General features: G+C 46.6%; 1 protein-coding gene across 1 annotated transcript; it reads right to left on the bottom strand.

Moving 5' to 3' along the window:
* Window positions 1–3,968: 3,968 nt before the first annotated feature.
* Window positions 3,969–20,877, bottom strand: tefa (TEF transcription factor, PAR bZIP family member a). The gene is made up of 4 exons (XM_080217778.1): window positions 20,819–20,877; window positions 14,425–14,736; window positions 13,416–13,639; window positions 3,969–9,306 (listed from the first exon to the last, which is right to left on the bottom strand). Exons 1-4 carry the CDS (start codon window positions 20,865–20,867, stop codon window positions 9,103–9,105), a joined length of 789 nt encoding a protein of 262 aa, XP_080073904.1. The 5' UTR covers window positions 20,868–20,877; the 3' UTR covers window positions 3,969–9,102.
* Window positions 20,878–21,369: the final 492 nt, after the last annotated feature.

Raw genomic sequence — 21,369 nt, 5'->3', positions numbered from 1 at the left:
AAATTCTCCCTCACCGCAGTGTGGCAACTAGGGGATTTTCACAGTAGCTTCATTGCAGTGTTAATGCAAGCCTTACTTGTGACTAATAATCAATAAACAAACAGAACAAGTCCTACATCTGGCCAACATCTGTCCCTCAGTCAACACTGGAAAAGGATTATCTGGGTTTTTTTTAAAGTCACATCGCTGTTTGTGGGAGCTTGCTGTGCACAAATTGGCTGCCATGTTTCCAATGTTCCCACAGTGACCATTCTGCAAAGTGTACTTCACTGGCTGCAAAGTGCTCTGGGACACGTTCTAAGAGGTGCTATATAAATGCAAACCTTCTTCTCCAGGGTTCAGTAATGAATCACAGAATCCCTACAGTGCAGGAGGCGGCCATTTGGCCCATCGAGTCTGCACTGGCCACAATCGCCCCCAGGCCTCATTCCCCCAACCCCATGCATTTCCCCTAGCTAATCCCCCCGACACTAAGGGGCAATTTAGCACGGCCAATCCGCCTAACCCGCACATCTTTGGACCGTGGGAGGAAACCGGAGCACCCGGAGGAAACCCATGCAGACACGGGGAGAATGTGCAAACTCCACAGAGACAGTGACCCAAGCCAGCAACTGAACCCAGGTCCCCGGCGCTGTGAAGCAGCAGTGCTAACCACTTGTCTACAAACCTCCCCCACCATGTTGTGCTGTGTGTGTTTCTGATGAGATTGGATTCAACACAGACATTCTAAAACACAGCAGAAAAATGTCATCAAACCCATTCATTACGCAACACAGACCTGCCCAGTTAAAAACTCAGGGACATTTTGGCACTCGTACAAGGCTGATTCTGTAGTAAACATCTCTCAGTTAACTGTGTGTGTCTGGTTTTCAGGACTGGAAGAGGGTGTTATGTGTAATTATGGTATTGTGTATTGTTGTGGAATCTTTCCCACTTTAACCAGTGGAGTCCAATCTAAGCAAAAAAAAAACAATTCTGTCCACAACATGTCTGGATCTAAAACCACCCACAGCACAGAGAGAGGGAGAGATAGAGAGATATCCCACCCACGGGACTGCAGTTCCAGGCAGCAGCTCACCACCATCTTTTCAAAAGAACAAAATCAGCCCGGGAAACAGGCCCTTCGGCCCAACGAGCCCGCGCCGCCATCTCAACACCACCAGTCCCCCTCTCCCCCCCATGACCCCTGCCTATTGTTTTATGGCCATCCAGATTGAGGGAATCTGATTTAGGGACAATTTATTCCTGCTAATCAGCCTAAAAGCACATCTTTGGGGTGTGGGAGGAAACCGGAGCACCCAGAGAAAACCCACGCAAGCACGGGGAGAATGCGCAAACTCCCACAGACACCGGCCCAAATCCATGTGTCTGCACAGCTATCAGTGATAGTCACTGAGCTGTCGTCTTGCTCAAGGGGCAATTAGACATGGTCAATAAATGATGCCAGTGACGCAACTAATAAGTGAAAGGTTGATAGAGCTCAGTGAATATATATTATTTGATAAGTATCTATACAAAGAAATACAAAACTTGAGGTTTTAAAATCATTTATTGTTCTACAAAGAACAAACAGAATCAAAAATAGACTTTTTAAAACTTTACACATTTAGTAACAGCTAGAATGTACATTTTATACAGATAGTGTTTTAGAGATCACAGGGTTTAAAATATACACATCATCAGTCACCAGACCTGATTCAAGCACCCAGACATACTAAAACTACTTTTCCTGGTCCCTCAGGGACCCCTCCCTTCTAATCATCAGGAAGCCTGAGGCAGCCACAACCTCGCACTACCTTTGACAGCCAGCAGGGAGTGCAAGTTGACCAATCCTGACCCCACCTGCACCCCAATCTCCCCAGGGTCAAAGTGGAACTCGGCACATTTGGAAACAGTCACACACACAAGCTCTAGGAAGTGGAACACAATTCATTTCAGACACCCGAGCTCCAGCTGTGAAAGCTGGTAAATCAGTCTGACACACAGGAAAACTTATCGTTATTCTAGCAATGTGTCTAAGTAACATCGGGCTATATCCCGCGACTAGCAGCTCCTGCCTACTAGTGAAACACGGAGGCTGTGACGCACACCCACTTGAGAACTGGAGTAAATTCTCAGTGAGGAGAGTACTGATTTGATCACAGAATCCCTACAGTGCAGGGAGGAGGCCATTTGGTCCATCAGGTCTGCACTGACCACAATCCCACCCAGGCCCTCTCCCCATAACCCTGGCTAGTCCCCCTGACACTAAAGGGCAATTTAACACGGCCAATCCACCTGACCTGCACATTTTTCAGACTGTGGGAGGAAACCCACGCAGACACGGGGAGAACGTGCAAACTCCACACAGATAGTGACCCAAGCCGGGAATCGAACCCGGGTCCCCAGCACTATCGGGCAGCAGTGCTAACCACCGTGATCTGAGGCGAAAGCTCAGTTCCAGTGGCCACTTTACCCAGCGACTCACCCATTCCGCATTTGGGATGCTCAGGACTTGTCTGTTTCCACCTGTCACTCAACCAGGATAGAAACAAGAGCCAGGAAAACATTTTAAAGTCGTCTCCTGCTGAGAGATTGGCATAAACCATATTGTTAAATCCAGCAAAAAAACAATGGTAGTCACCAAAGTACAATCATGATGTTAAGAGTGTACTTAATCCTTTCTCCTGAGCTTGTCACTGTGTATTGAGGGTCTGTAACCTATACAACTGTTACACAATCTTAGGAAAGCATCAAAGCCATCACGGACACACTGCCCTCAGCCTAAATGCAGCAGAGTTTACCTGCAACAGGTTTAAGTGGGCAAAGAGGAGTGGGTACAGAAAGTCTGACTAATACATCCCCTCTTCCTAACCCAGGCACGCAGAGGCCAGCTATAGCGACTTGGCTCACACTGGCTGAATCCAGCACCAATACACCCGCACCCCCCCCCCCCCACCTACACCCCCACCCTGCTGTTCCTGACACAGGTCCCTTGGGGTGGGATATCAGTGAGGGGACGGGGAGCGGTCAGTCTACCACCCTTCAGTTTAACAAGTTAACCGTTTTGAGATGCAGCTGAACCAATGCACCACTCAGGGTACTGGAGCGACGCAGGATATTTTAAACCCATTCTCATCGCTAACCTTGAAGTTTAAAAACTAGCATTCTTCAAGCATCGCTTAAGCTCTTAATATTGAGTAACAGAGAGGCAGAGAACATGGCTGATTCTGGCCCACAAACTTCCCCGGCATAAAATGCTTTCAGTGCTGAAGGTTTACATAACAGATGCGTTCAAAAACCCAAACTACAAAAGCAGTGACAGCACTGGGACACAGCTTCCAGGTACAAAATTTCTTCGTTTTTTTTTAGAAAAGACTGACAGCATTTTATTCAAGCAAGCTGTTAAAAGCTGAGCAACGAGAAATCTGCAGCAAGGGGCTGTACGAGTATTGTGATCGCCGTTCTTCCTTTAATACGTTAATTACAACCAGCTTTTCAAAAAACCACCCAGTTTACTCGCAGTCACCGGTGGAAACTAGCAGCAGCGGGTCCAGGAAGGCCCCACTACCCCCCACACGCTCACAGATAACCGCGATTTCAACACCAAAAAAAAAATAGGTGCTGAAGATGGGAGAGTCAGCTGCCCCACGCCTTTTATCTTTCACACACACACTCACTGACTGGCGTTTTACTGCTCATTCCGGGGTTGGGGGGGGGGGTCAGGGTCAGGCCTCTTTCTCATCGAGGGGATGAATGCCCTACCATCTAAAGCAACCTCAGAATGTGGGCAGGATTCCTTTCACAGTGCGATGGCAGCAATTCTGGGGCAGGATTCTCCACCGCCCCCCTCTGCGGGGCAGGGTTGCCAACTCTGGTCAGATGCAGTCCTGTATTCATCACAGTCTCCCAGCTTAAACAGCAACACCCCCCCCCCCCCCACCCGTCCCCCTACTACCACCCCCACCCTCCCCCCAACCAGCCTTCCACCACCCTCCCCACCATTGGTCCCTCCTCCATCGTGCTCCGAGCCTAAATCGGTAAGGTGGGAAAATTACCACCCAACTGGATTCATCTTGACTGAAAGGGAAACACCCCCACCAATATTTGGAATACAAAAAATATACAGTCTGCGCGCACGCGCGCGCACACAAACACACACAGTTGCAAAAACTTCTAAAACAGAAAAAGAAGAATGATTTAAGCCTCTCTCATTCTGATGAGGACACTCAATCCTCAAATTAAAGGTCTGGCCACCCCACAAACCTTCCACAGAAACACCTTCCCACTGCACTCGAGACTATTATAAATATGAATGCAGTAAAATTGATGAAAACCACCGGTGTAAGTTAGTCACAAAGGTATTCTGGTGCCCGTGATTTACGAAGTGCATAAAGCACTCTGAGTGCAGCATGTGGCCATTCAGCCCATCCGGCCCATGCCAGTGTTTGTGCTCCACAGGAATCTCCCCCCCTACCCAATCGACACACACTGCTGCCAGATTAAAACAGAAATACTCAGCAGCTCAGGCAGCATCTGTGGGAAACGGAGTTAACATTTCACGTCCATGACCCTCCATCAGAACTGGAGGAAGTTAAAGGTGAGTAGAAGTGGGAGAGAGGCAGAAAGGACGAAAAAGGTCAGTGATAGGATGGGAGGCAGGAGAGGTTACATGACAAAAGGGATGTTCATAGAATCCCTATAGTGCAGATGGAGGCCATCCTGCCTATCAAGTCTGCACTCCCAACCAGCCCCATCTCCATAACCCCATGTATTTACCCTAGCAAGTCCCTGACACTAAGAAGCAGTTTAGCATGGCCAATCCACCTAACCCGCACATCTTTGGACTGTGGGAGGAAACCGGCACACCCGGAGGAAACCCACGCAGACACGGGGAGAACGTGCAAACTCCACACAGACAGTGACCCGAGCCGGGAATCGAACGTGGTGCCTGGCGCCGTGAGGCAGCAGTGCTAACCACCGTGCAAGGTAAAAACAAGTTGGCAAGGTCGACAGACACAAGGACAAAAGATGGATCGGGGGAGATGTAAGTGGGAAAAGCAGAATCACCAACAGATAGTGTCTGAAACAAATGGGAGCAGTGGCTATGATTGGAAATTGTTGAACTCGGTGTTGAGCTTTACTGGGGGCTGTGTATGTGACAGAGAGCTGAGGGAATGGAAATTTAAAATGACACAAGCAGCTGGAAGCTCAGGGTCACGCGTGCACTCTGAACGGTAAAGCAGTCCCTAATCTGTGTTTGCGCCTCTCCAGTGGTGAGTAGGCCACATTGGGAGCAGCAAATACAGTACAGAAAACTGAAAGCAGCAACACTGAATCATTGCCCCAGTGGCAAGGGGTGTTCGGGGCACTGGACTGTGGGAAGGAGGAGGGGAAAAGAGGCTGGAATTACAATTCCTGCGCTCACATGGAAAGGTGCCATACGGAGGAGCAGGCGCAATGGAGGCACTAGCATGAAGAATGCAACAGAAAACAGTTAAAGTAACAAGCTTTGTTTAAATGCATAACTTGATCATTAACTGCTCCCTGGTGGGGGGGGGGTGGATTCTCTACGGCAGTGCCTCTATCAGAGTCCCAGAGTCCCACTTGTCAACCAATCTTCTCATGCAGTACAAATTGTTCCCTTTGAAATTTGCTGTTCTTGGGTCTGTCCTGTTGAGTGCAAGACAAGAAACTTCAACAGCATGTCTCTTTTTTCAGCAAGATTCACTATTTAAACACTGAATCTGAAATAACAGAGGGATCGGACACGAAGGGTGGAAATTTAGCTGGAGACGACGCAGAATAAATGTGGGCTGGAGGCTGTCGATGAGGAAAAGAGATGGGGCTGAGAGATTTGGTAAATATCCAATCAAGGAATCGAAACCGGGTCCCTGGCGCTGCGAGGCAGCACTACTAACCACTGTGCTACTCACATGTGGAGTCCGGAAGTGTGTATAATGTTCTAAACATCATCTAGCAAAGGTTCAGTACGAATTTAACACAACTTCTCATTTGCCACATTTACTTGGGCCGTTTCAGCTATAATCTGAACAATAACAAGGACAGAATAAAAAATGGCAACTGTATTACATCGGTGAGTCCCGACCTATTTGTCCCTTGTCCACTGGCCCCGATTCACTGGGGTCGTGACGCAGTGCGAGACTGATCGTCCACCCATAACAAATCACTTCTTTTTAAAAGGAAAGGCCATTTGAAGAGGAACTCCATCCTGATTCCTGGGCAATGCAAGCATTGCTCTAGTCTAAAAGCCAAGTTTAAAACTAATATCTCAAATAGGATTAGAATGGTACATCTCTGATTAATGCGCTAGCAATTTGAGGGCAATGTGCAGCAACATCTATTGGCTCGTCAAATAGCAATCTGTCAAAGCAGAAAAAGCATCACTTTCCTTTTAACGGTTACAGGAGATCTCATTTTGTGCAAGGGTAGTATTTTCTGTATCCCACAAGATCAGAAAAGATTTACTAGGATGCTACCGGGACACGATGGTTTGAGTTATAAAGGAGAGGCTGGACAGACTGGGACTTATTTCTTCAGAGTGTAGAAGACTGAGGGGTGATGTTATAGAGGTCAATAAAATGAAGGGCACAGATCAACTAGATAGTCAATACCTTTTCCCAAAGGTAGGGGAGTCTAAAACTAAAGGGCATAGGTTTAAGGTGAGGGGGGAGATCCAGACGGGCAATTCTTTCACACAGAGGGTGGTGAGTGCCTGGAACGAGTTGCCAGAGGTAGTGGTAGAGGCGGCTACAATTTTGTCTTTTAAGAAGTGTTGGGACAGTTACATGGGTACGATGGTATAGAGGGATATGGGCCAAGCTTAGTGGTTAAAACAAAAAGGGCAGCATGGACATGTTGGGCCGAAGGACCTGTTTCCATGTTGTAAACCTTTGTGACTCTATAATCGTCAACTTTCTAAGGCTCCAAGGGGAAGAGGGGCAGGTGGGTGGGGAGAAGCAAACTGGATTCAAATTACAGAGGAACAATTGTTAAAATAATATGCTAAATAAAATGTGCCTTGAGCAGCGAATGTTGGAAACCCCATTGGATACCAGGATGGTTAAAAGCAGGTCCACACTGACAGCAGCTGGAAACCCCACAGCCCAAAAAAAGGTATGGAGGCAGAAAAGAAGTTTAGGCAACAAAGGAATCAGGACCGAAAGTATAAATGATACAACACATTTATATTACAAACATTTAAGAACTAGAGGGCACAGCCTCAAAATAAGGGGGAGTCAGTTTAGAACAGAGTTGAGGAGGAACAACTTATCAGAGGGTGGTGAATCTCTGGAATTCTCTGCCCATTGGTGCGGTGGAAGCTACCTCGTTGAGTATGTTTAAGTCACAGGTGGATAGATTTCTGGTAGACAAGGAAATTAAGGGTTATGGGGAGCAGGCAGAAAAGTGGAAGTGAACCACTACAAGATCAGCCATGATCTTACTGAATGGCAGGGCAGGCTCAAGGGGCTAGATGGCCCACTCCTGCTCCTACTTCTTATGTTCTCAAAAGTCGAGTTTCTACTTGTTTATATTATTTGCCTCAATGGGGGTCTGTCTGTCCATTCCAGAGGGGAAGAAAGATTATCTCAGTTAAATCATTCTAAATCTCGCACGTCACTCGAAATAAAAGGGGATGAGGTAAGGCCAGTGCCACTGCCAGTCAGTAAAGTTAACTTCCCACTTTAAATCTCCCCCACCCCTCCAACTGACCCCACCTCTCAACCAGCAAAGTTAAAAGGGTGTCTTACAACATGACGGCTTTAAGAAGGGGAAAGTAAACCTGGAAAGATCTGCAATGGAGCCTGCTGCTGTGCCTGTTGATCCAGCTCTCTGAATCTGCCCCAGGGTTTTCCAGGCACACCCTGCGCCACCCTTCCCAAGCCAAGCGTTTAGCTGGTGGGAATCTGAGACCCATTAACAGTGCAAAGTACGTTTTAAAACTAAGTGTCAGGGCGAGAAGAAGGTATGTGCGATGGCGGACAAAGTGTACTCATTTCGGAACTGCATTGGTTCCGCACATCCCTTACACAGGTTGAGGGGAAAAAGACAAACATGGGAAGGCGGAGGGGAGGAATAAATTGGCACTCTGGCCAGGATAATGTAAATAGATCACAATGAGCCATTTTTTCCACTCAGAGGGTGGTGAGTGTCTGGAACAAGTTGCCTGAGGTAATGGTAGAGGCGGGTACAGTTCTGTCTTTTAAAAAGCATTTAGACAGTTACACGGGTATAGAAGGATATGGGCCAAATGCGGTCAACTGGGATTAGCTTAGGGGTTTAAAAACTGGACAGTACGGACAAGTTGGGTGAAGGTCCTGTCTCCATGCTGTAAACCTCTCTGAGCCATCAATCACGAGATGGATTACTGGACACTTTAGGAAATTGGGAGCTGGGGTGGGGAGAGATAAGGCAGGAATGTGGCTGTGATCTTACAGGATGGCACAGCAAGCTCAAGATGCCATCAAAAACAGAAAAAACATACTGGAGAATCTCAGCAGGTCTGACAGCAGAGAGAATGGAGCCAATGTTTCGAGTCTGGATGACCCTCTGTCAAGAGCCTGAGTTTCTCCAGCATTTTGTTTCAGATTCCAGCACCCGCAGTATTTTCCCTTCATTTCAAGGGGCCAACTCCTGCTTCTATTCTAGTCCTATTTTCTCCTCTGAAAGGGCTCATTCCAGTTTTTTATTCTGTGGGACGTGGATACCGGAAAGGTTGTGGTCGAGCTCCTTCAGCACGAAGGACATGTCTATTAGAAGCAGCTCAGTACGCCAAAGGGTTGGTTTCAGTGACTCCAGGCCCACTTAAGTTCAGATCTCAAACTCCCCGTCAAGTGCTTACTGTCTACCTGAACAACCAGACCCTGATATTCATCCAAAAGAGAAGGAAGATTTATTGCAATTTATTCATTCTAATATAAAGATGGGAGAACGAGAATAAATATACCTGACTGTTCAGTTTAAAAGCCATTTAACTTGTCTTTTGGGTGAAGGGGTGGGGTGACTAAGAGGAGTTAGCTGTGCTCTTTTGAAACAGTCCCTTTAGGGATAATTTTTTTTTACACTGCCCTCGACCACCCCACCTTGGGCTCCCCAGATCTCTTACAGGTCCCGGTACTTGGAGATGATGGTTTTGTATCGTGCCACTTCCTTGCGCAATTCAACCACCTCCAGCCTCAGGGCGGAGTTCTCTCTCTCCAGAAAGGCAGCTCGCACCGTGATCTGATTCTCCTTCAGTCTCCGGGCATCTCGAGAACGCTTCGCCGCCACGTTGTTCTTCTTACGCCTGGCCCAGTATCGATCATCCTCGAGGAGAAAAAAAGCAGAACATGTTCACGTTCCACGAGGTGTGTGTGTGTGTGTGTGTGTGTGTGTGTGTGTGGGGGTGGGGGGCGACATGACACACAGGCCGTTATCGCAAACGTAAAAGGAAAACACATTTCTCTGCCCCTTAAAAAGGAAAGTGCCAACTTCTTCTGGTAACCTGTCAGCGTTTCACTAACATGTCTCTTCTTGCGCTAAATCCACAAAACCGTGCCGACAGGTTTTTACATAATATGATTGATATGAAGGGACACTTAGTTCTTCCTCCTGGCTGGATCAAAAGAAGTATAAATAGACAGACAGAAACTACAGTTGTTCATAGAATCCCTTCAGTACAAAAGGAGGCCACTTGGTCCATCGAGTCTGCATCAACAGCAACCCCACCCCCCCCCCCCACCCCAAGCCACGCCCCATCAAGCCTGCACTGACAGCAATTTCCCTCCCCGCACCCAGGCCCAGTCCCCAGAACCCCATGTATTTACCTTGCTAACCTCCCTGACACTAAGGGGCAATTTAGCGTGGCCAACCCACACATTTTTGGACTGCAGGAGGAAGCCGGAGCACCCGAAGGAAACCCACGCAGACACAGAGAGAAGGTGCAAACTCCACGTAAAGTGATTCGAGGCTGTAATTAAACCTGGGTCCCTGGTGCTGTGAGGCAGCAGTGCTAACCACTGCGCCACCGCGCTACCCTCTTCAGTTAGGAGGTAAATAAGTAACAGCATAAGTAAGTGACACGGTGGTTAGCACTGCTGCCTCAGTGCCAGGAGCCTGGGTTCAAGTCCAGCCCTGGGTCACTGTCTGTGTGGAATCTGTACGTTCTCCTTGCATCTGCATGGGTTTCCTCCGGGGGCTCCAGTTTCCTCCCATAGTCCAAGTTAGGTGGATTGGCCATGTTAAACTGTTCCTTCGTGTCAGAGGGAGTAGCAGGGTAAATAGGAGGGGTTATGGGACAGGGCCTGAATGGGATTCTTGTTGGTGCAGGCTCGATGGGCTAAATGGCCTCATTATGCACAGCATGGACTCTATAAAAGCGTGGGGAGGAAAGAAAATGCAAAAGGGCACTTCACAACACGGACGTAATTTCTAGTGGGGACAGTAGAGTGGTGGTTCCTGGATAACAAACCAGGGACAAGAAACCTAGCTGACACTTCTCCCTTTAGCAGGCCCCAGGGCACAAGGAGAATGGGAGCTGCCTAACTGCTTACTGAAGCGATTAAAAAAACCTGTTATATAAGTACTATACTTGATCACATTGTTCCAAAGTTGCTCACAGTCAAATTACTTATTAAGTGTGGGTTTAGCTCCTGGACTTGTCTACAAAACAACCTACACACAGCCAGATCTCACAAGCAGAATGAGATGAATGATAAATTAACCTGGTGTTGGCCAAGCACTGGAATAAATCCTTTAGATTAATGCCTTGGAATCCTCAAGGTGCATCTGCACAAGGGTCACGCCTCATCTGAAAGACAGCACCTCGGACACTGCAGCACTCCCTGTGTGAGGCAGTGGCCTAAATTGTGTGCTCAAGTTTCTGGAGTAGGGTTCACATGATCAATGCAAGGCTCTGGGGAAAGGCCAGGGGTGTGAGACTAATTGGATAGCTCTTTCAAACAGCCAACATTGGCATGATGGGCCAAGCGGCCTCCTCCTGTGCTGTACATAGAAACTAGGAGGAGGAGTAGGTCACTTGCTCTTTCGAGCCTGCTCCGCCATTCATTATGATCATGATTGATCATCAAATTCAATATCCTGACCACCCCCCCCTTCCTCCCATATCCCTCGATCTCTTTGGCCCTAAGAGCTACATAAAAGAACAAAGAAAATTACAGCACAGGAACAGGCCCTTCGGCCCTCCAAGCCTGCACTGACCACGCTGCCCAACTGAATTAAAACCCGCTACCCTTCCGAGGCCCATATCCCTTTATTCCCATCCTATTCATGTATTTGTCCAGTTGCCCCTTAAAACTCACATTCATATCTACTTTCACTACCTCTCTCGGCAGTGAGTTCCAGGTACCCACCACCCTCTAAAACACTTGCCTCGTACATCTCCTATAACCCTTGCCCCTCGCACCTTAAACCTATGCTCCTTAGTAACTGACTCTTCCACCCTGGGGAAAGCTCCTCACAATCTTGTAGGCTTCTATCAGGTCGCCCCTCAACCTTTGTCATTCCAGTGACAACAAACCAAGTTTCTCCAACTTTTCCTCATAGCTAATGCCCTCCATATCAGGCAACATCCTGGTAAATCTTTTCTCCAAAGCCTCTGCATCTTTCTGGTAGTGTGATGACCAGAAGGTGAACACAATATTCCAAGTGCGGCCTAATTAAGGTTCTATTATACTGCAACATGACTTGTAAATTTTTAAAATCAATGCCCTGGCCAATGAAGACAAGCAAGCCAAATGCCTTCTTGACTACCTTCTCCACCTGTGTTGCCACTTCCAGTGACCTGTGTACCTGTACACCCAGGTCCCTCTGCCTATCAATACTCTTAAGGGTTGTACCATTTACTGTACATTTCCTATCTGTATTAGACCTTCCAAAATGCATTACCTCACATTTGTCAGATTAAACGCTATCTCTTTGCCCAAGCCTCCAATCGATCTATATCCTGCTGTATTCTCTAATGGTCCTCATCGCTATATGCAAATCCACCAACCTTTGTGTTGTCCGCAAACTTAGTAATCAAACCAATTACATTTTCCTCCAAATCATTTATATATATTACAAACAGCAAAGGTCCCAGCACTGATCCCTAAGCAACGCCACGTGTCATAGCCCTCCATTCAGAAACACACCCTTCCACTGTCACCCTCTGTCTTCTATAACCAAGCCAGTTCTGTATCCACCTTGCCAGCTCACCTCTGATTCCATGTGGCTTCACCTTCTGCACCAGTCTGCCATGAGGCACCTTGTCAAAGGCCTTACTGAAGTCCGTGTGGACAACATCTACTACCCTACCCTCAATCACCTTCGTCACTTTCTTGAAAAACTCAATCAAGTTTTGATCTCCCCTTCACAAAACCCGAAAACCCTATTAAGTTAGGGAGATATGAGCTCCCCTTCACAAAACTATATCTAATTTCTTCTTGAAATCAGATGTTTTGGCTTCAACTACCTTCAGTGGTAATGAATTTCACACATTCACCACCCTCTGGGTGAAGAGATTCCTCCTCACTTCAATTCTAAAAGGTTTACCCCTGATCCTCAAACTATGACTTCGAGTTCCGGACTCCCCCCACCACTGGGAACATTCTTTCTGAATCTATCTTACGTAACCTTGTTAGAATTTTATAAGTTTCTATGAGATCCCCTCTCACTCTTCTAAACTCCAATGAATATAATCCTAACCGACTTAATCTCTCCTCATCTGACAGACCTGCCCTCCCAGGAATCAGCCTGGTAAACCTTTGCTGGACTCCTTCTATAGAAAGGACATCTTTCCTCAGATAAGGACACCAAAACTGCACACAAACTCCAGGTGTAGCCTCACCAATGCCCTGTACAATCTATTATCTCCCCCACCATCATTCTGGAACTTAAGAACGGAAAGACTGTGCTGTCCATTTTCAGAGAACCCCTCCTAATTTTCTCAACTTCCTCTTCTGAGAGCACTGCTTCGTAAATGTTTACGATGCTTCAGTAGCTCACCAGAGAACATACATGCCTTCAAGACATTTATAGTGTAGTATAGATCATGAAACAGTATTGGATGTACGCTGGGCCTGAGAATGTCTGCAACCAATTCCCCCTTGTTGGTCTGGAAACATCGAGGTCAACAATAGCACCCATACATTCTCCCCAGCTAAGATCAATTGACTCCATATACGTGCAGTGATCAAACCTCGAACCTGCTGGCCTTGGTAACCATCTGAACAAACCCCATCACAAAGCAGTGTTTCCCCCCTCAGGGCCAGAGTTTAAAAGCTTTAGGTTTCCCGAAATCGACGTGTGAAAGATGGAGAGAGGGGTCTGGAGCAAGAACTGCCAAACACAAGCCTCCCCCCCCCCCCCACCCCCCCCCCCCCCGTAGAGTTTCATTTTATAGGCAGCGGGCAGCAGAGACGTTGGTGGACATGTACCTTTTGCTCAGGCGGAACGTAGACCTTCTTGGCTTTTTTAATCATGGGCTGTGGTTTGAGCTCTTCCTCACTAAACTTGTGCTTCCGAGGATTGAAGAGCTCTCCCCCAGGAACGCTGGACAGAGCCAGGTCAGTTGGGTCTGGTTCAAAGTTCACCAGAACATCAACCGCATCCACGTCAACAGAGTTTGGAGTGGTCCGTTCAGACTTTCTCCCATCTCCTCCTAGAATGAGAGAGAGAGCACAGGGACAGATCTGTTATAGAAAAATAAAACAGCCGTGCGCATTGTGAGAAGATTATAACTTATTTTGCCCTCTCTCATTTTGCATTAGAATAACCTAAACAAGCACCTAGTCAACAGTTTAGATAAGCAAAAACAACTTATCACAAGATAAAAGCAAAATACCGTGGATGTTGGAATATGAAACAAAAACGGAAAAGGGTGGAAAATCTCAGCAGATCCGATAGCATCTGTGGAGAGAGAACAGAGCCAACGTTACGAGTCTGAATGAGCCTTTCCATTACAGCACTGGCAAAGTGTCATCCAATTCCAGACTCGTAACATTGGCTCTATTCTCCTCCCACAGATGCAGCATAATCAAGGACCCCATGTACCCCAGATGTTCTTTTTCCCCAAAAGAAGATGATGGGAGAGAGATAAAAAGTCTGAGGTCATGTACCAACCAGCTCAAGAACAGCTTCTTCCCTGCTGCCGTCAGACTTTTGAATGGACTCACCTTGCATTGCATTAAGCTGATCTTTCTCTACACCCTAGCTATGACTGTAACACTACATTCTGCACTCTCTCCATTCCTATGAACAGTATGTTTTGTTTGTATAGCGTGCAAGAAACAATACTTTTCACTGTATGTTAATACCCGTGACAATAATAAATCAAATCAAATCAATGGGCCGAATGGCCTCCTTCTGTACCGTGGGGATTCTATCTCCCAGATCAAGCTATGAAAAAGGATTTGATTAAAAAGGACTTCTTCAGTCAGAACCCACCATTACTATCCGATTCAGAATACGTCACGTTTCTAGAAACAGGAGATGACAGTGTAGGAGACGAGGCCTTCCCTTCCAGTTCCACCACTGGCAACAGGCTATCCTGGAGTTCATCCTGCAGCTCAAACTGGCTCGGGCCGTCTGGAATGCCATTTTCCAACAGGAATTCATCTAGATCCATGTACTCGAGATGGAAGGTCTCGCCATCGTAGGGAATAGTCTTATCCCAGATGGTTGGCATGAGGGAGGCAGACGCTGCTGTGTTGCTGCTGGCTGCTTCATCCACATTCTTCTCCTTATCCTCGTCCGCCCCTGCAGAATAAAACTTTTTAAAAAAAGGTTCGTTTTTCATCTTGTTACCCGACACACAGTGGTTCATTCTTGCGAAAAACATAAGCAACCATTTTTCTGCTGTCAGTAAAAAGCTTTCAGTCGAAGTAATTAACAGTTGTGATCACTTTGGTCTCTATTTGTGAGAAACACCAAGTGCTCTGTAACACGTAACAAGTTATCTACAGGCTATTCAACTACACGAAGCATCACAATCACACCCAATCCTATCCTCATGCTGTCTGAGATACATGCACACAATCCCAACTCTCATAATACCTCCCTCCAGGGGAGCAGAAATCCCGGTTAGCTGCTCCCATTCTTTAAACAACAGCTTAGTCCAGCTGCTAAGCTGACATGCTGCCCTGGTGAAAAATCACCTCAAAGTAAATCCTGGCTCTTAACAGGCTGGATGCTGGGAGGATGTTTCTCCAGGATGGGCGAAATCTCAAACTCAACCTCAGAACTAAAAGGGGCTGGCCATTTAGGAGCAAGAGATTTCCTCAGCCAGGGTTCAAAACCTTTGAAATTCTCAATCCCATGGAGCTATGGATGCTAAGTCATTGTTTTTATTCAAGGCAGATGTTGGGATACTAAGGGAATTGAGGGATACGAGGATAGGATGGGAAACTCTACCCCAGGTAGATCAGTCGTCACCTTACTGATTGGCCGAGCAACCTGGAAGGGCTGAATGGTCCACTTCTATCTCCTATGTGTTAAATAACTAAATAAAGACACAAAGAGGGCCAGCACGGTGGCGCAGTGGTTAGCACTGCTACCTCACAGCACCAGGAGCCTGGGTTCAATTCCCGCCTTGGGTCACTGTGAGAGATTAGCCACAGCGTTGATCCAACACGGTGCGGGAACCAAATCAACCAGGGTTTCACTGAAGGACGTATTCTCTTGCTCCGACAATCAGATCACGGCTAATGTCTACCTGGTCTCAAATCCACCTCCCCACCCATTCTGCATATCTCCTCATTTTTTTTTATTAGAAATATGTGAGATTTATAGTTTATGATTTTTGTCATGGCACTGTGGGGATAACACAAAGGTTAGGGTCATTACTGAAGGTGATGCTAACTGAACTCCATCATCTACAGTGTTCCTCTCCACTCCCATCCCATCCCCCTCCTTCCTGCCCCAGGAAACTTCTTCAGACGTTGGCTGTCCCTCACCAAATAAACACACCCGATCCACGGACTTGGACAAATTTACCTCCCCGTGTCCGTGTGGAGCTGGAAAAATGTCCAACAGTCCGAAAGACGTGCTGGTTCGGTGCATTGGCCATGCTAAATTCTCCCTCAGTGTACCCGAACAGGCACCGGGGTGTGGCGACTAGGGGATCTTCACAGCGACTTCATTGCAGTGTTAAGGTAAGCCTACTTGTGAGACTCATAAATAAATAAACTTTTTTAAAAAAAATAGCTCTGTGGGTATGGTAGGGACTGCAATCTGGAGTACTTCAGTTTTGCGGTAGAGAAACATTGCAAAAAAAAGGCCAACACCATTTCTTTGGCTAAAAGGATGGAACAAACGTAAGAATTTAAAAAGACAGAAAAAAAATTGGTGAGGAGGAAACATAATCCAAATTAAAAACAAACTGTTTGTAAAGTTGTTCTCTGCAGCTGTCCCTTTGCATTCAGCCGAATACCTCAAGAGTACAACCAGATTTAGAGTACTTAGAAAGGGAAGATCTGAATTTGTCAAAGTACATAGCAGTTTAACATTCAGCATTTTCCTTTCCACTCCCAGTCACTAGCCCTGAGGGGAGGGATACTGTTCGCACAGCTAATATTTTCCTGAACTACTGTGTTTAACTGGCCATTCTGCCTGTAGATCTAAACAGTGAGAGGTGGCAAGCGAAAACAAAAAAACAGGAAATGCTGAAAAATCTCAGCAGATCTGGCATTCAGACTCAAACACTGGCTCTATTCTCTCTCAGTAAAAGTCTCTCAACACCAGGTTGAAGTCCAACAGGCTTATTTGGTAGCAAATGCCACGAGCTTTCAGGACTCTGCCCCTTTGTCACCTAATGAGCCCTGAATGCTAGTGGTGTTTGCTGCCAAATAAACTTGTTGGACTTTAACCTGGTGTTGAGAGACTTCTTACTGTGTTTAAGCCAGTCCAATGCCGGCATCTCCACATCTGTTCTCTCTCAACAGATACTGTCAGACCTGCTGAGATTTTCCAGCATTTTTTGCTTTTATTTCAGATTCCAGCATCTGCAAGCTATTTGACAACAAAAGTCATCAACTAAAAAACAAATGTCACAGAATAAGTGGATAAGGGCACAAACCACAGTGGATTCCACACTTACCCACTGTCAGGATAGGAACAGAACAAGGTGTCAGTAACTCAGAAATGTTTCCAGGGTGTCACAATAGAACAGAACAACTATATTAGCTCTCTCTCTCTCACACACACACACACACACACACACACACACACACACACAATCTTGATTTAGGCGATTATAATGAGTGTAGTATGGCCCTGCCATGCGGAAAATTAGCTCATGGGACCCACCCAGTTAGAAGTTATGAAAAGTCGCTGTTCAGGATTGACTTATCCCTCACTTGCCAGAGTTCCCCTCTCTCTGCCTCTGGCAGGGAAGAGCACAAATTCTTCAAAACGTGGTTAGGTGCTACTCCAATGGCCAATCGTCCCAACGCACACATTTATGGAACGTGGGAGGAAACTGGAGGGAACCCACGCAGAAACGGGGAGAACATGCAGACTCCGTACAGACAGAGACCAGGAGCCAGAACTGAATCCTGACACTGTGCCACCATGCCACCCAAATGGACTGGACTTAAAATACATTGGGGAATTTTGTCGCACAAGAGAGTCTAAAACTAAAAGGCATAGGTTTAAGGTGAGAGGAGCGGGATACAAAAAAGTGTCCAGAGGGGCAATTTTTTCACACAGAGGATGGTGAGTGTCTGGTACGAGCTGCCAGAGGTAGTAGTAGAGGCAGGTACAGTTTTATTTTTCAAAAAGCATTTAGATAGTTACATGGGTATGACGGGTATAGAGGGATATGGGCCAAATGTGGGCAATTGGGATTAGTTTAGGCGTTTAATTTGATACTACGCACATAAGATGTTATTAGGCCAGGTGACCGGAAAGCTTGGTCAAAGAGGCAAGTTTTAGTGAGCATCTTGAGGAAAGAGACAGAAAGGTGGAGAGGTTTAGGGCGGAGATTGCAGAGTCTAGCCACCTTGGCCAATGGAATTCAGAGAGGTGCAATATCCTAATCCTGTCAGATTAAACCAGAGAATAGGAAATCTTTCAATGACAACCTTGTCACTGTGAGGCTAGCACTGCTACCTCACAGTGACAAGGTTTGATTCCTGGATTGGGTCACTGTCTGTGTGGAGTCTGCACATTTTCCCCGTGTCCATGTGGGTTTCCTCCAGGTGCTCCAGTTTCCTCCCACAGTGTGAAAGACGTGGTTAGGGTGCATTAACCCGAACAGGCGCCAGAATGTGGTGACTAGGGGAATTTCACAGTAACTTCATTGCAGTGTTAAGTGTTAGCCCTGCTTGTGACTAATAAATAAAGTAAACTTATTATTCTCCCGTTCTTTCCAAATATTTCATTCTGCCCACGTAGGACTAGATAGCAAAAGCTTAGCAAGCTATTTGGCGATTGAGAAAATCAGCTAAAAGGCAGGAGTCACTGAAAAGAGAGTAGGAGCACGCGCGCGTGCACACACACCATTTTTTGCCCATTCAAATTGCCTTTGAACTGAGCAGTGTTTTAGAGTCAACCGCATTGCTGTGGCTCTGGAGTCACATGTAGGCCAGACCAGGTAAGGATGGCAGATTTCCTTACCTAAGCAGTATTAGTGAACCAGATCGGCAATGGTTTCATGGTCATCATTCGACCCTGAATTTAAAATTTTTATTTAATTCAAATTTCACCATCTAGCCCAGTGACAACACCACTGTACCACCACCACCTCCCTGTCAATGTAGGTAACACTTGATGCATGTGGTCTCAGTGACTGGTTTCAATCACCTGAGGGAACTGTCCACAGCTTTCATTCCCTTCTCTAACCTGGATTGATTTTTGCCTCTCCCAGGAGAGGGCATAGCTGTGGGGCGGGGTGTGAAAGCCTCAGTGACAATCCTCCAGCCACCATGGGGTGTGATAGACCAGCTGCTATGCCACTAGCTGCCAGTTCACTACATTCCTGCCAGGAGCTGCTGCCTCTCCCTTCCCTAATCAGGAATGTTCACAATTGTTATGGTACAGGAGGCCATTGTGTCTTCACCTGCTCTCCGAATAAGCAATGTACCTAAAACCATTCCCCCCCCCACCTTAACCCTGTAATGTTGCACATTCTCCTCTTTCAGATAATCTAGTTCCTGCTTCAATGTGGACAGGATATTCCAAACCTTAACCATTCGCCACGTGAAAATGTTCTCTTTGGGCTGCCATTGCTACTTTTCCCAATTATCTTAAATCTGCGCCCCTCTTAGATCAGTCCACCACTGGAAATAATTTCTCCCTCTACTCTTTCCAGACTCCTCATAATTTGTTATCCATCCTCTATCAAATCTCCTTCCAACCATCTCTCTCATGTAAGAAAAACAGCTCCAACTTCTCCAGTCGATCTACATTACTGAAAAAAAGCGTCGAGTGGTGTGTCCAGCTCGAAATTAGTCAGTCAATTTCAAGTTTATTTATTAGTGTCGCAAATAGGCTTACATTAACACTGCAATGAAGTTACTGTGAAAATCCCCTAGTTGCCACACTCTGGCAAGGGAGAATTTAGCATGGCCAATGCACCCAAACTGCAGAATCTTTGGACTATGGGAGGAAACCACACGCAGACACCTGTAAAACTCCACACAGACAGTGACCCAAGCTAGGAATCGAACCCGGGTCCCTGGTGCTGTGAGGCAGCAGTGCTAACCACTGTGCCACCATGCTTAATTCCCGAGTGAAGACCAAGAACTGATTGGGCTCATCCGGGTTTTGCATTTCCCCCACTGTGCACGAGGCAATGTATCTGTGGATAGGGGACACAGACTTCCAGATAGCCCTGTCTCAGGGACAGGCTTGATCAGTGACATCTGAAATACAAACCCAAGATTCTCGTGGTAGTTTACTTTCTTCCTCTACTTGCCCTTGCAGCTTATTCTGCGACTTCTCCCCGCTCCACCACCCCATGAACTTTCATTAAAGCCAAGTTCACGAAAGAAACTCAAGCCAAAATCGCACCCTCTCCTGATGTCTTCCACTTGGCAAAGAGGTAGTAATACTGAAGAAAACACTAGCAGCTGATCCTTTGTCTGTCTTGAATGGCTGCAGGTAAACTGATCCAACAGCAAAAGGAAAATAATCTGAACTGCAGCACTCATGCACGCACACTGAAACCCAAAACCTAAAGCAATTGACTCAAATACCAATCAAAGCACTGACTGCTGCCTCTCTTTCTCCTGGTCTTCATAGCAACTCCCGCCTGAGTACAACAGAACATAAAAGGTTGGCCATTTGTCGCCTGCTCCATAACTCAATAAGGTTCAGTGTTGGCCTTCTGGCTCAAATCTACCCACCCAATACTATTCCCAAATTCCTCCACTCCCTCATTTATTGTTCAACTTCCAGCCATTTAACTTAATCTCCTGGAGCCAGTCACGCTGCATCAAAGTCAGTCCTTGGTCCAAACCCCATCAATATTAGTCAAATGCTGTCTGTACTTTACCGGAGTCATGGTCGTTGCCACAATGCGAATAGCTTCAGCAATGTAAAAGACTAACTTGGCTGCAGTGTACTTCAGCCTCATGGGCTGAACCCCACCTTGGAGATACCAATATGCATGTTCTCCATCGACCATGGCTGAGACCCCTAGTGTCCACCTCCATCTTCAGTGGATGGCCATTCACCAATAACCCCACAGTAACTGGGGCTAGCCTGCCACCTTTATGTTATTCACTGACAAAGTGCTTGGTTCACCTTCTGAACAATTCTCCATACTGCGCAGTGGAGCTGGGTTATGTACCCTACTTATACTGGGCAGGCCTTGCTCGTTTCTGCACTTGTGACTTACATGCTCTCTTCTCCCACACATGAAGCATTCTGCTTCTTTGAACTTGCATTTCTCCTGGGTGCGACCCCCCCTGTATTGGTTATTCTCAGGCTGTTGACTGTACTTCAAATACTTTTGAATTCTTTGATTTAAGCAAAGAAAGAAATGTTGAAGACAAATGTCCTGATTCTTGGCACCACTGCTGCTGGCAGCTTCCCACCAAACATGAAGTACCTTGTCGTTTGCATACCTTGCTGCTCTAGGCACGCAGTGTATGAGGCTAACTTCCTCCTCTGCATTTTCCATTGCTAGGGCCACTTTCTTTAATTATGTTAAAATTACTTGCGACTCTACTAGTAGCTTTTTCAGTATTGCCATATTGTTCACACTGCAATCCAAACGATCCCTCAACATATCATTCAACGCTCAACCAAGCTCATGGTGCCCTATTTGTCTTAACCTTGCTACAAAAGCTGCAGCAATCTCTCCTAGGGCTCTTCCTGCTGAGTTACATTTGTACTTTTGCAAAAATTACTAAGAGCTTAGAATGGTAATGTCTTTTTACTGGCTCC

The sequence above is a fragment of the Carcharhinus amblyrhynchos genome, chromosome 35, assembly GCF_965287045.1.
Source record: "Carcharhinus amblyrhynchos chromosome 35, sCarAmb.v2.hapA, whole genome shotgun sequence".
Classification (NCBI taxonomy): domain Eukaryota; kingdom Metazoa; phylum Chordata; class Chondrichthyes; order Carcharhiniformes; family Carcharhinidae; genus Carcharhinus; species Carcharhinus amblyrhynchos.
This window is presented reverse-complemented; position numbering and strand designations above follow the sequence as displayed.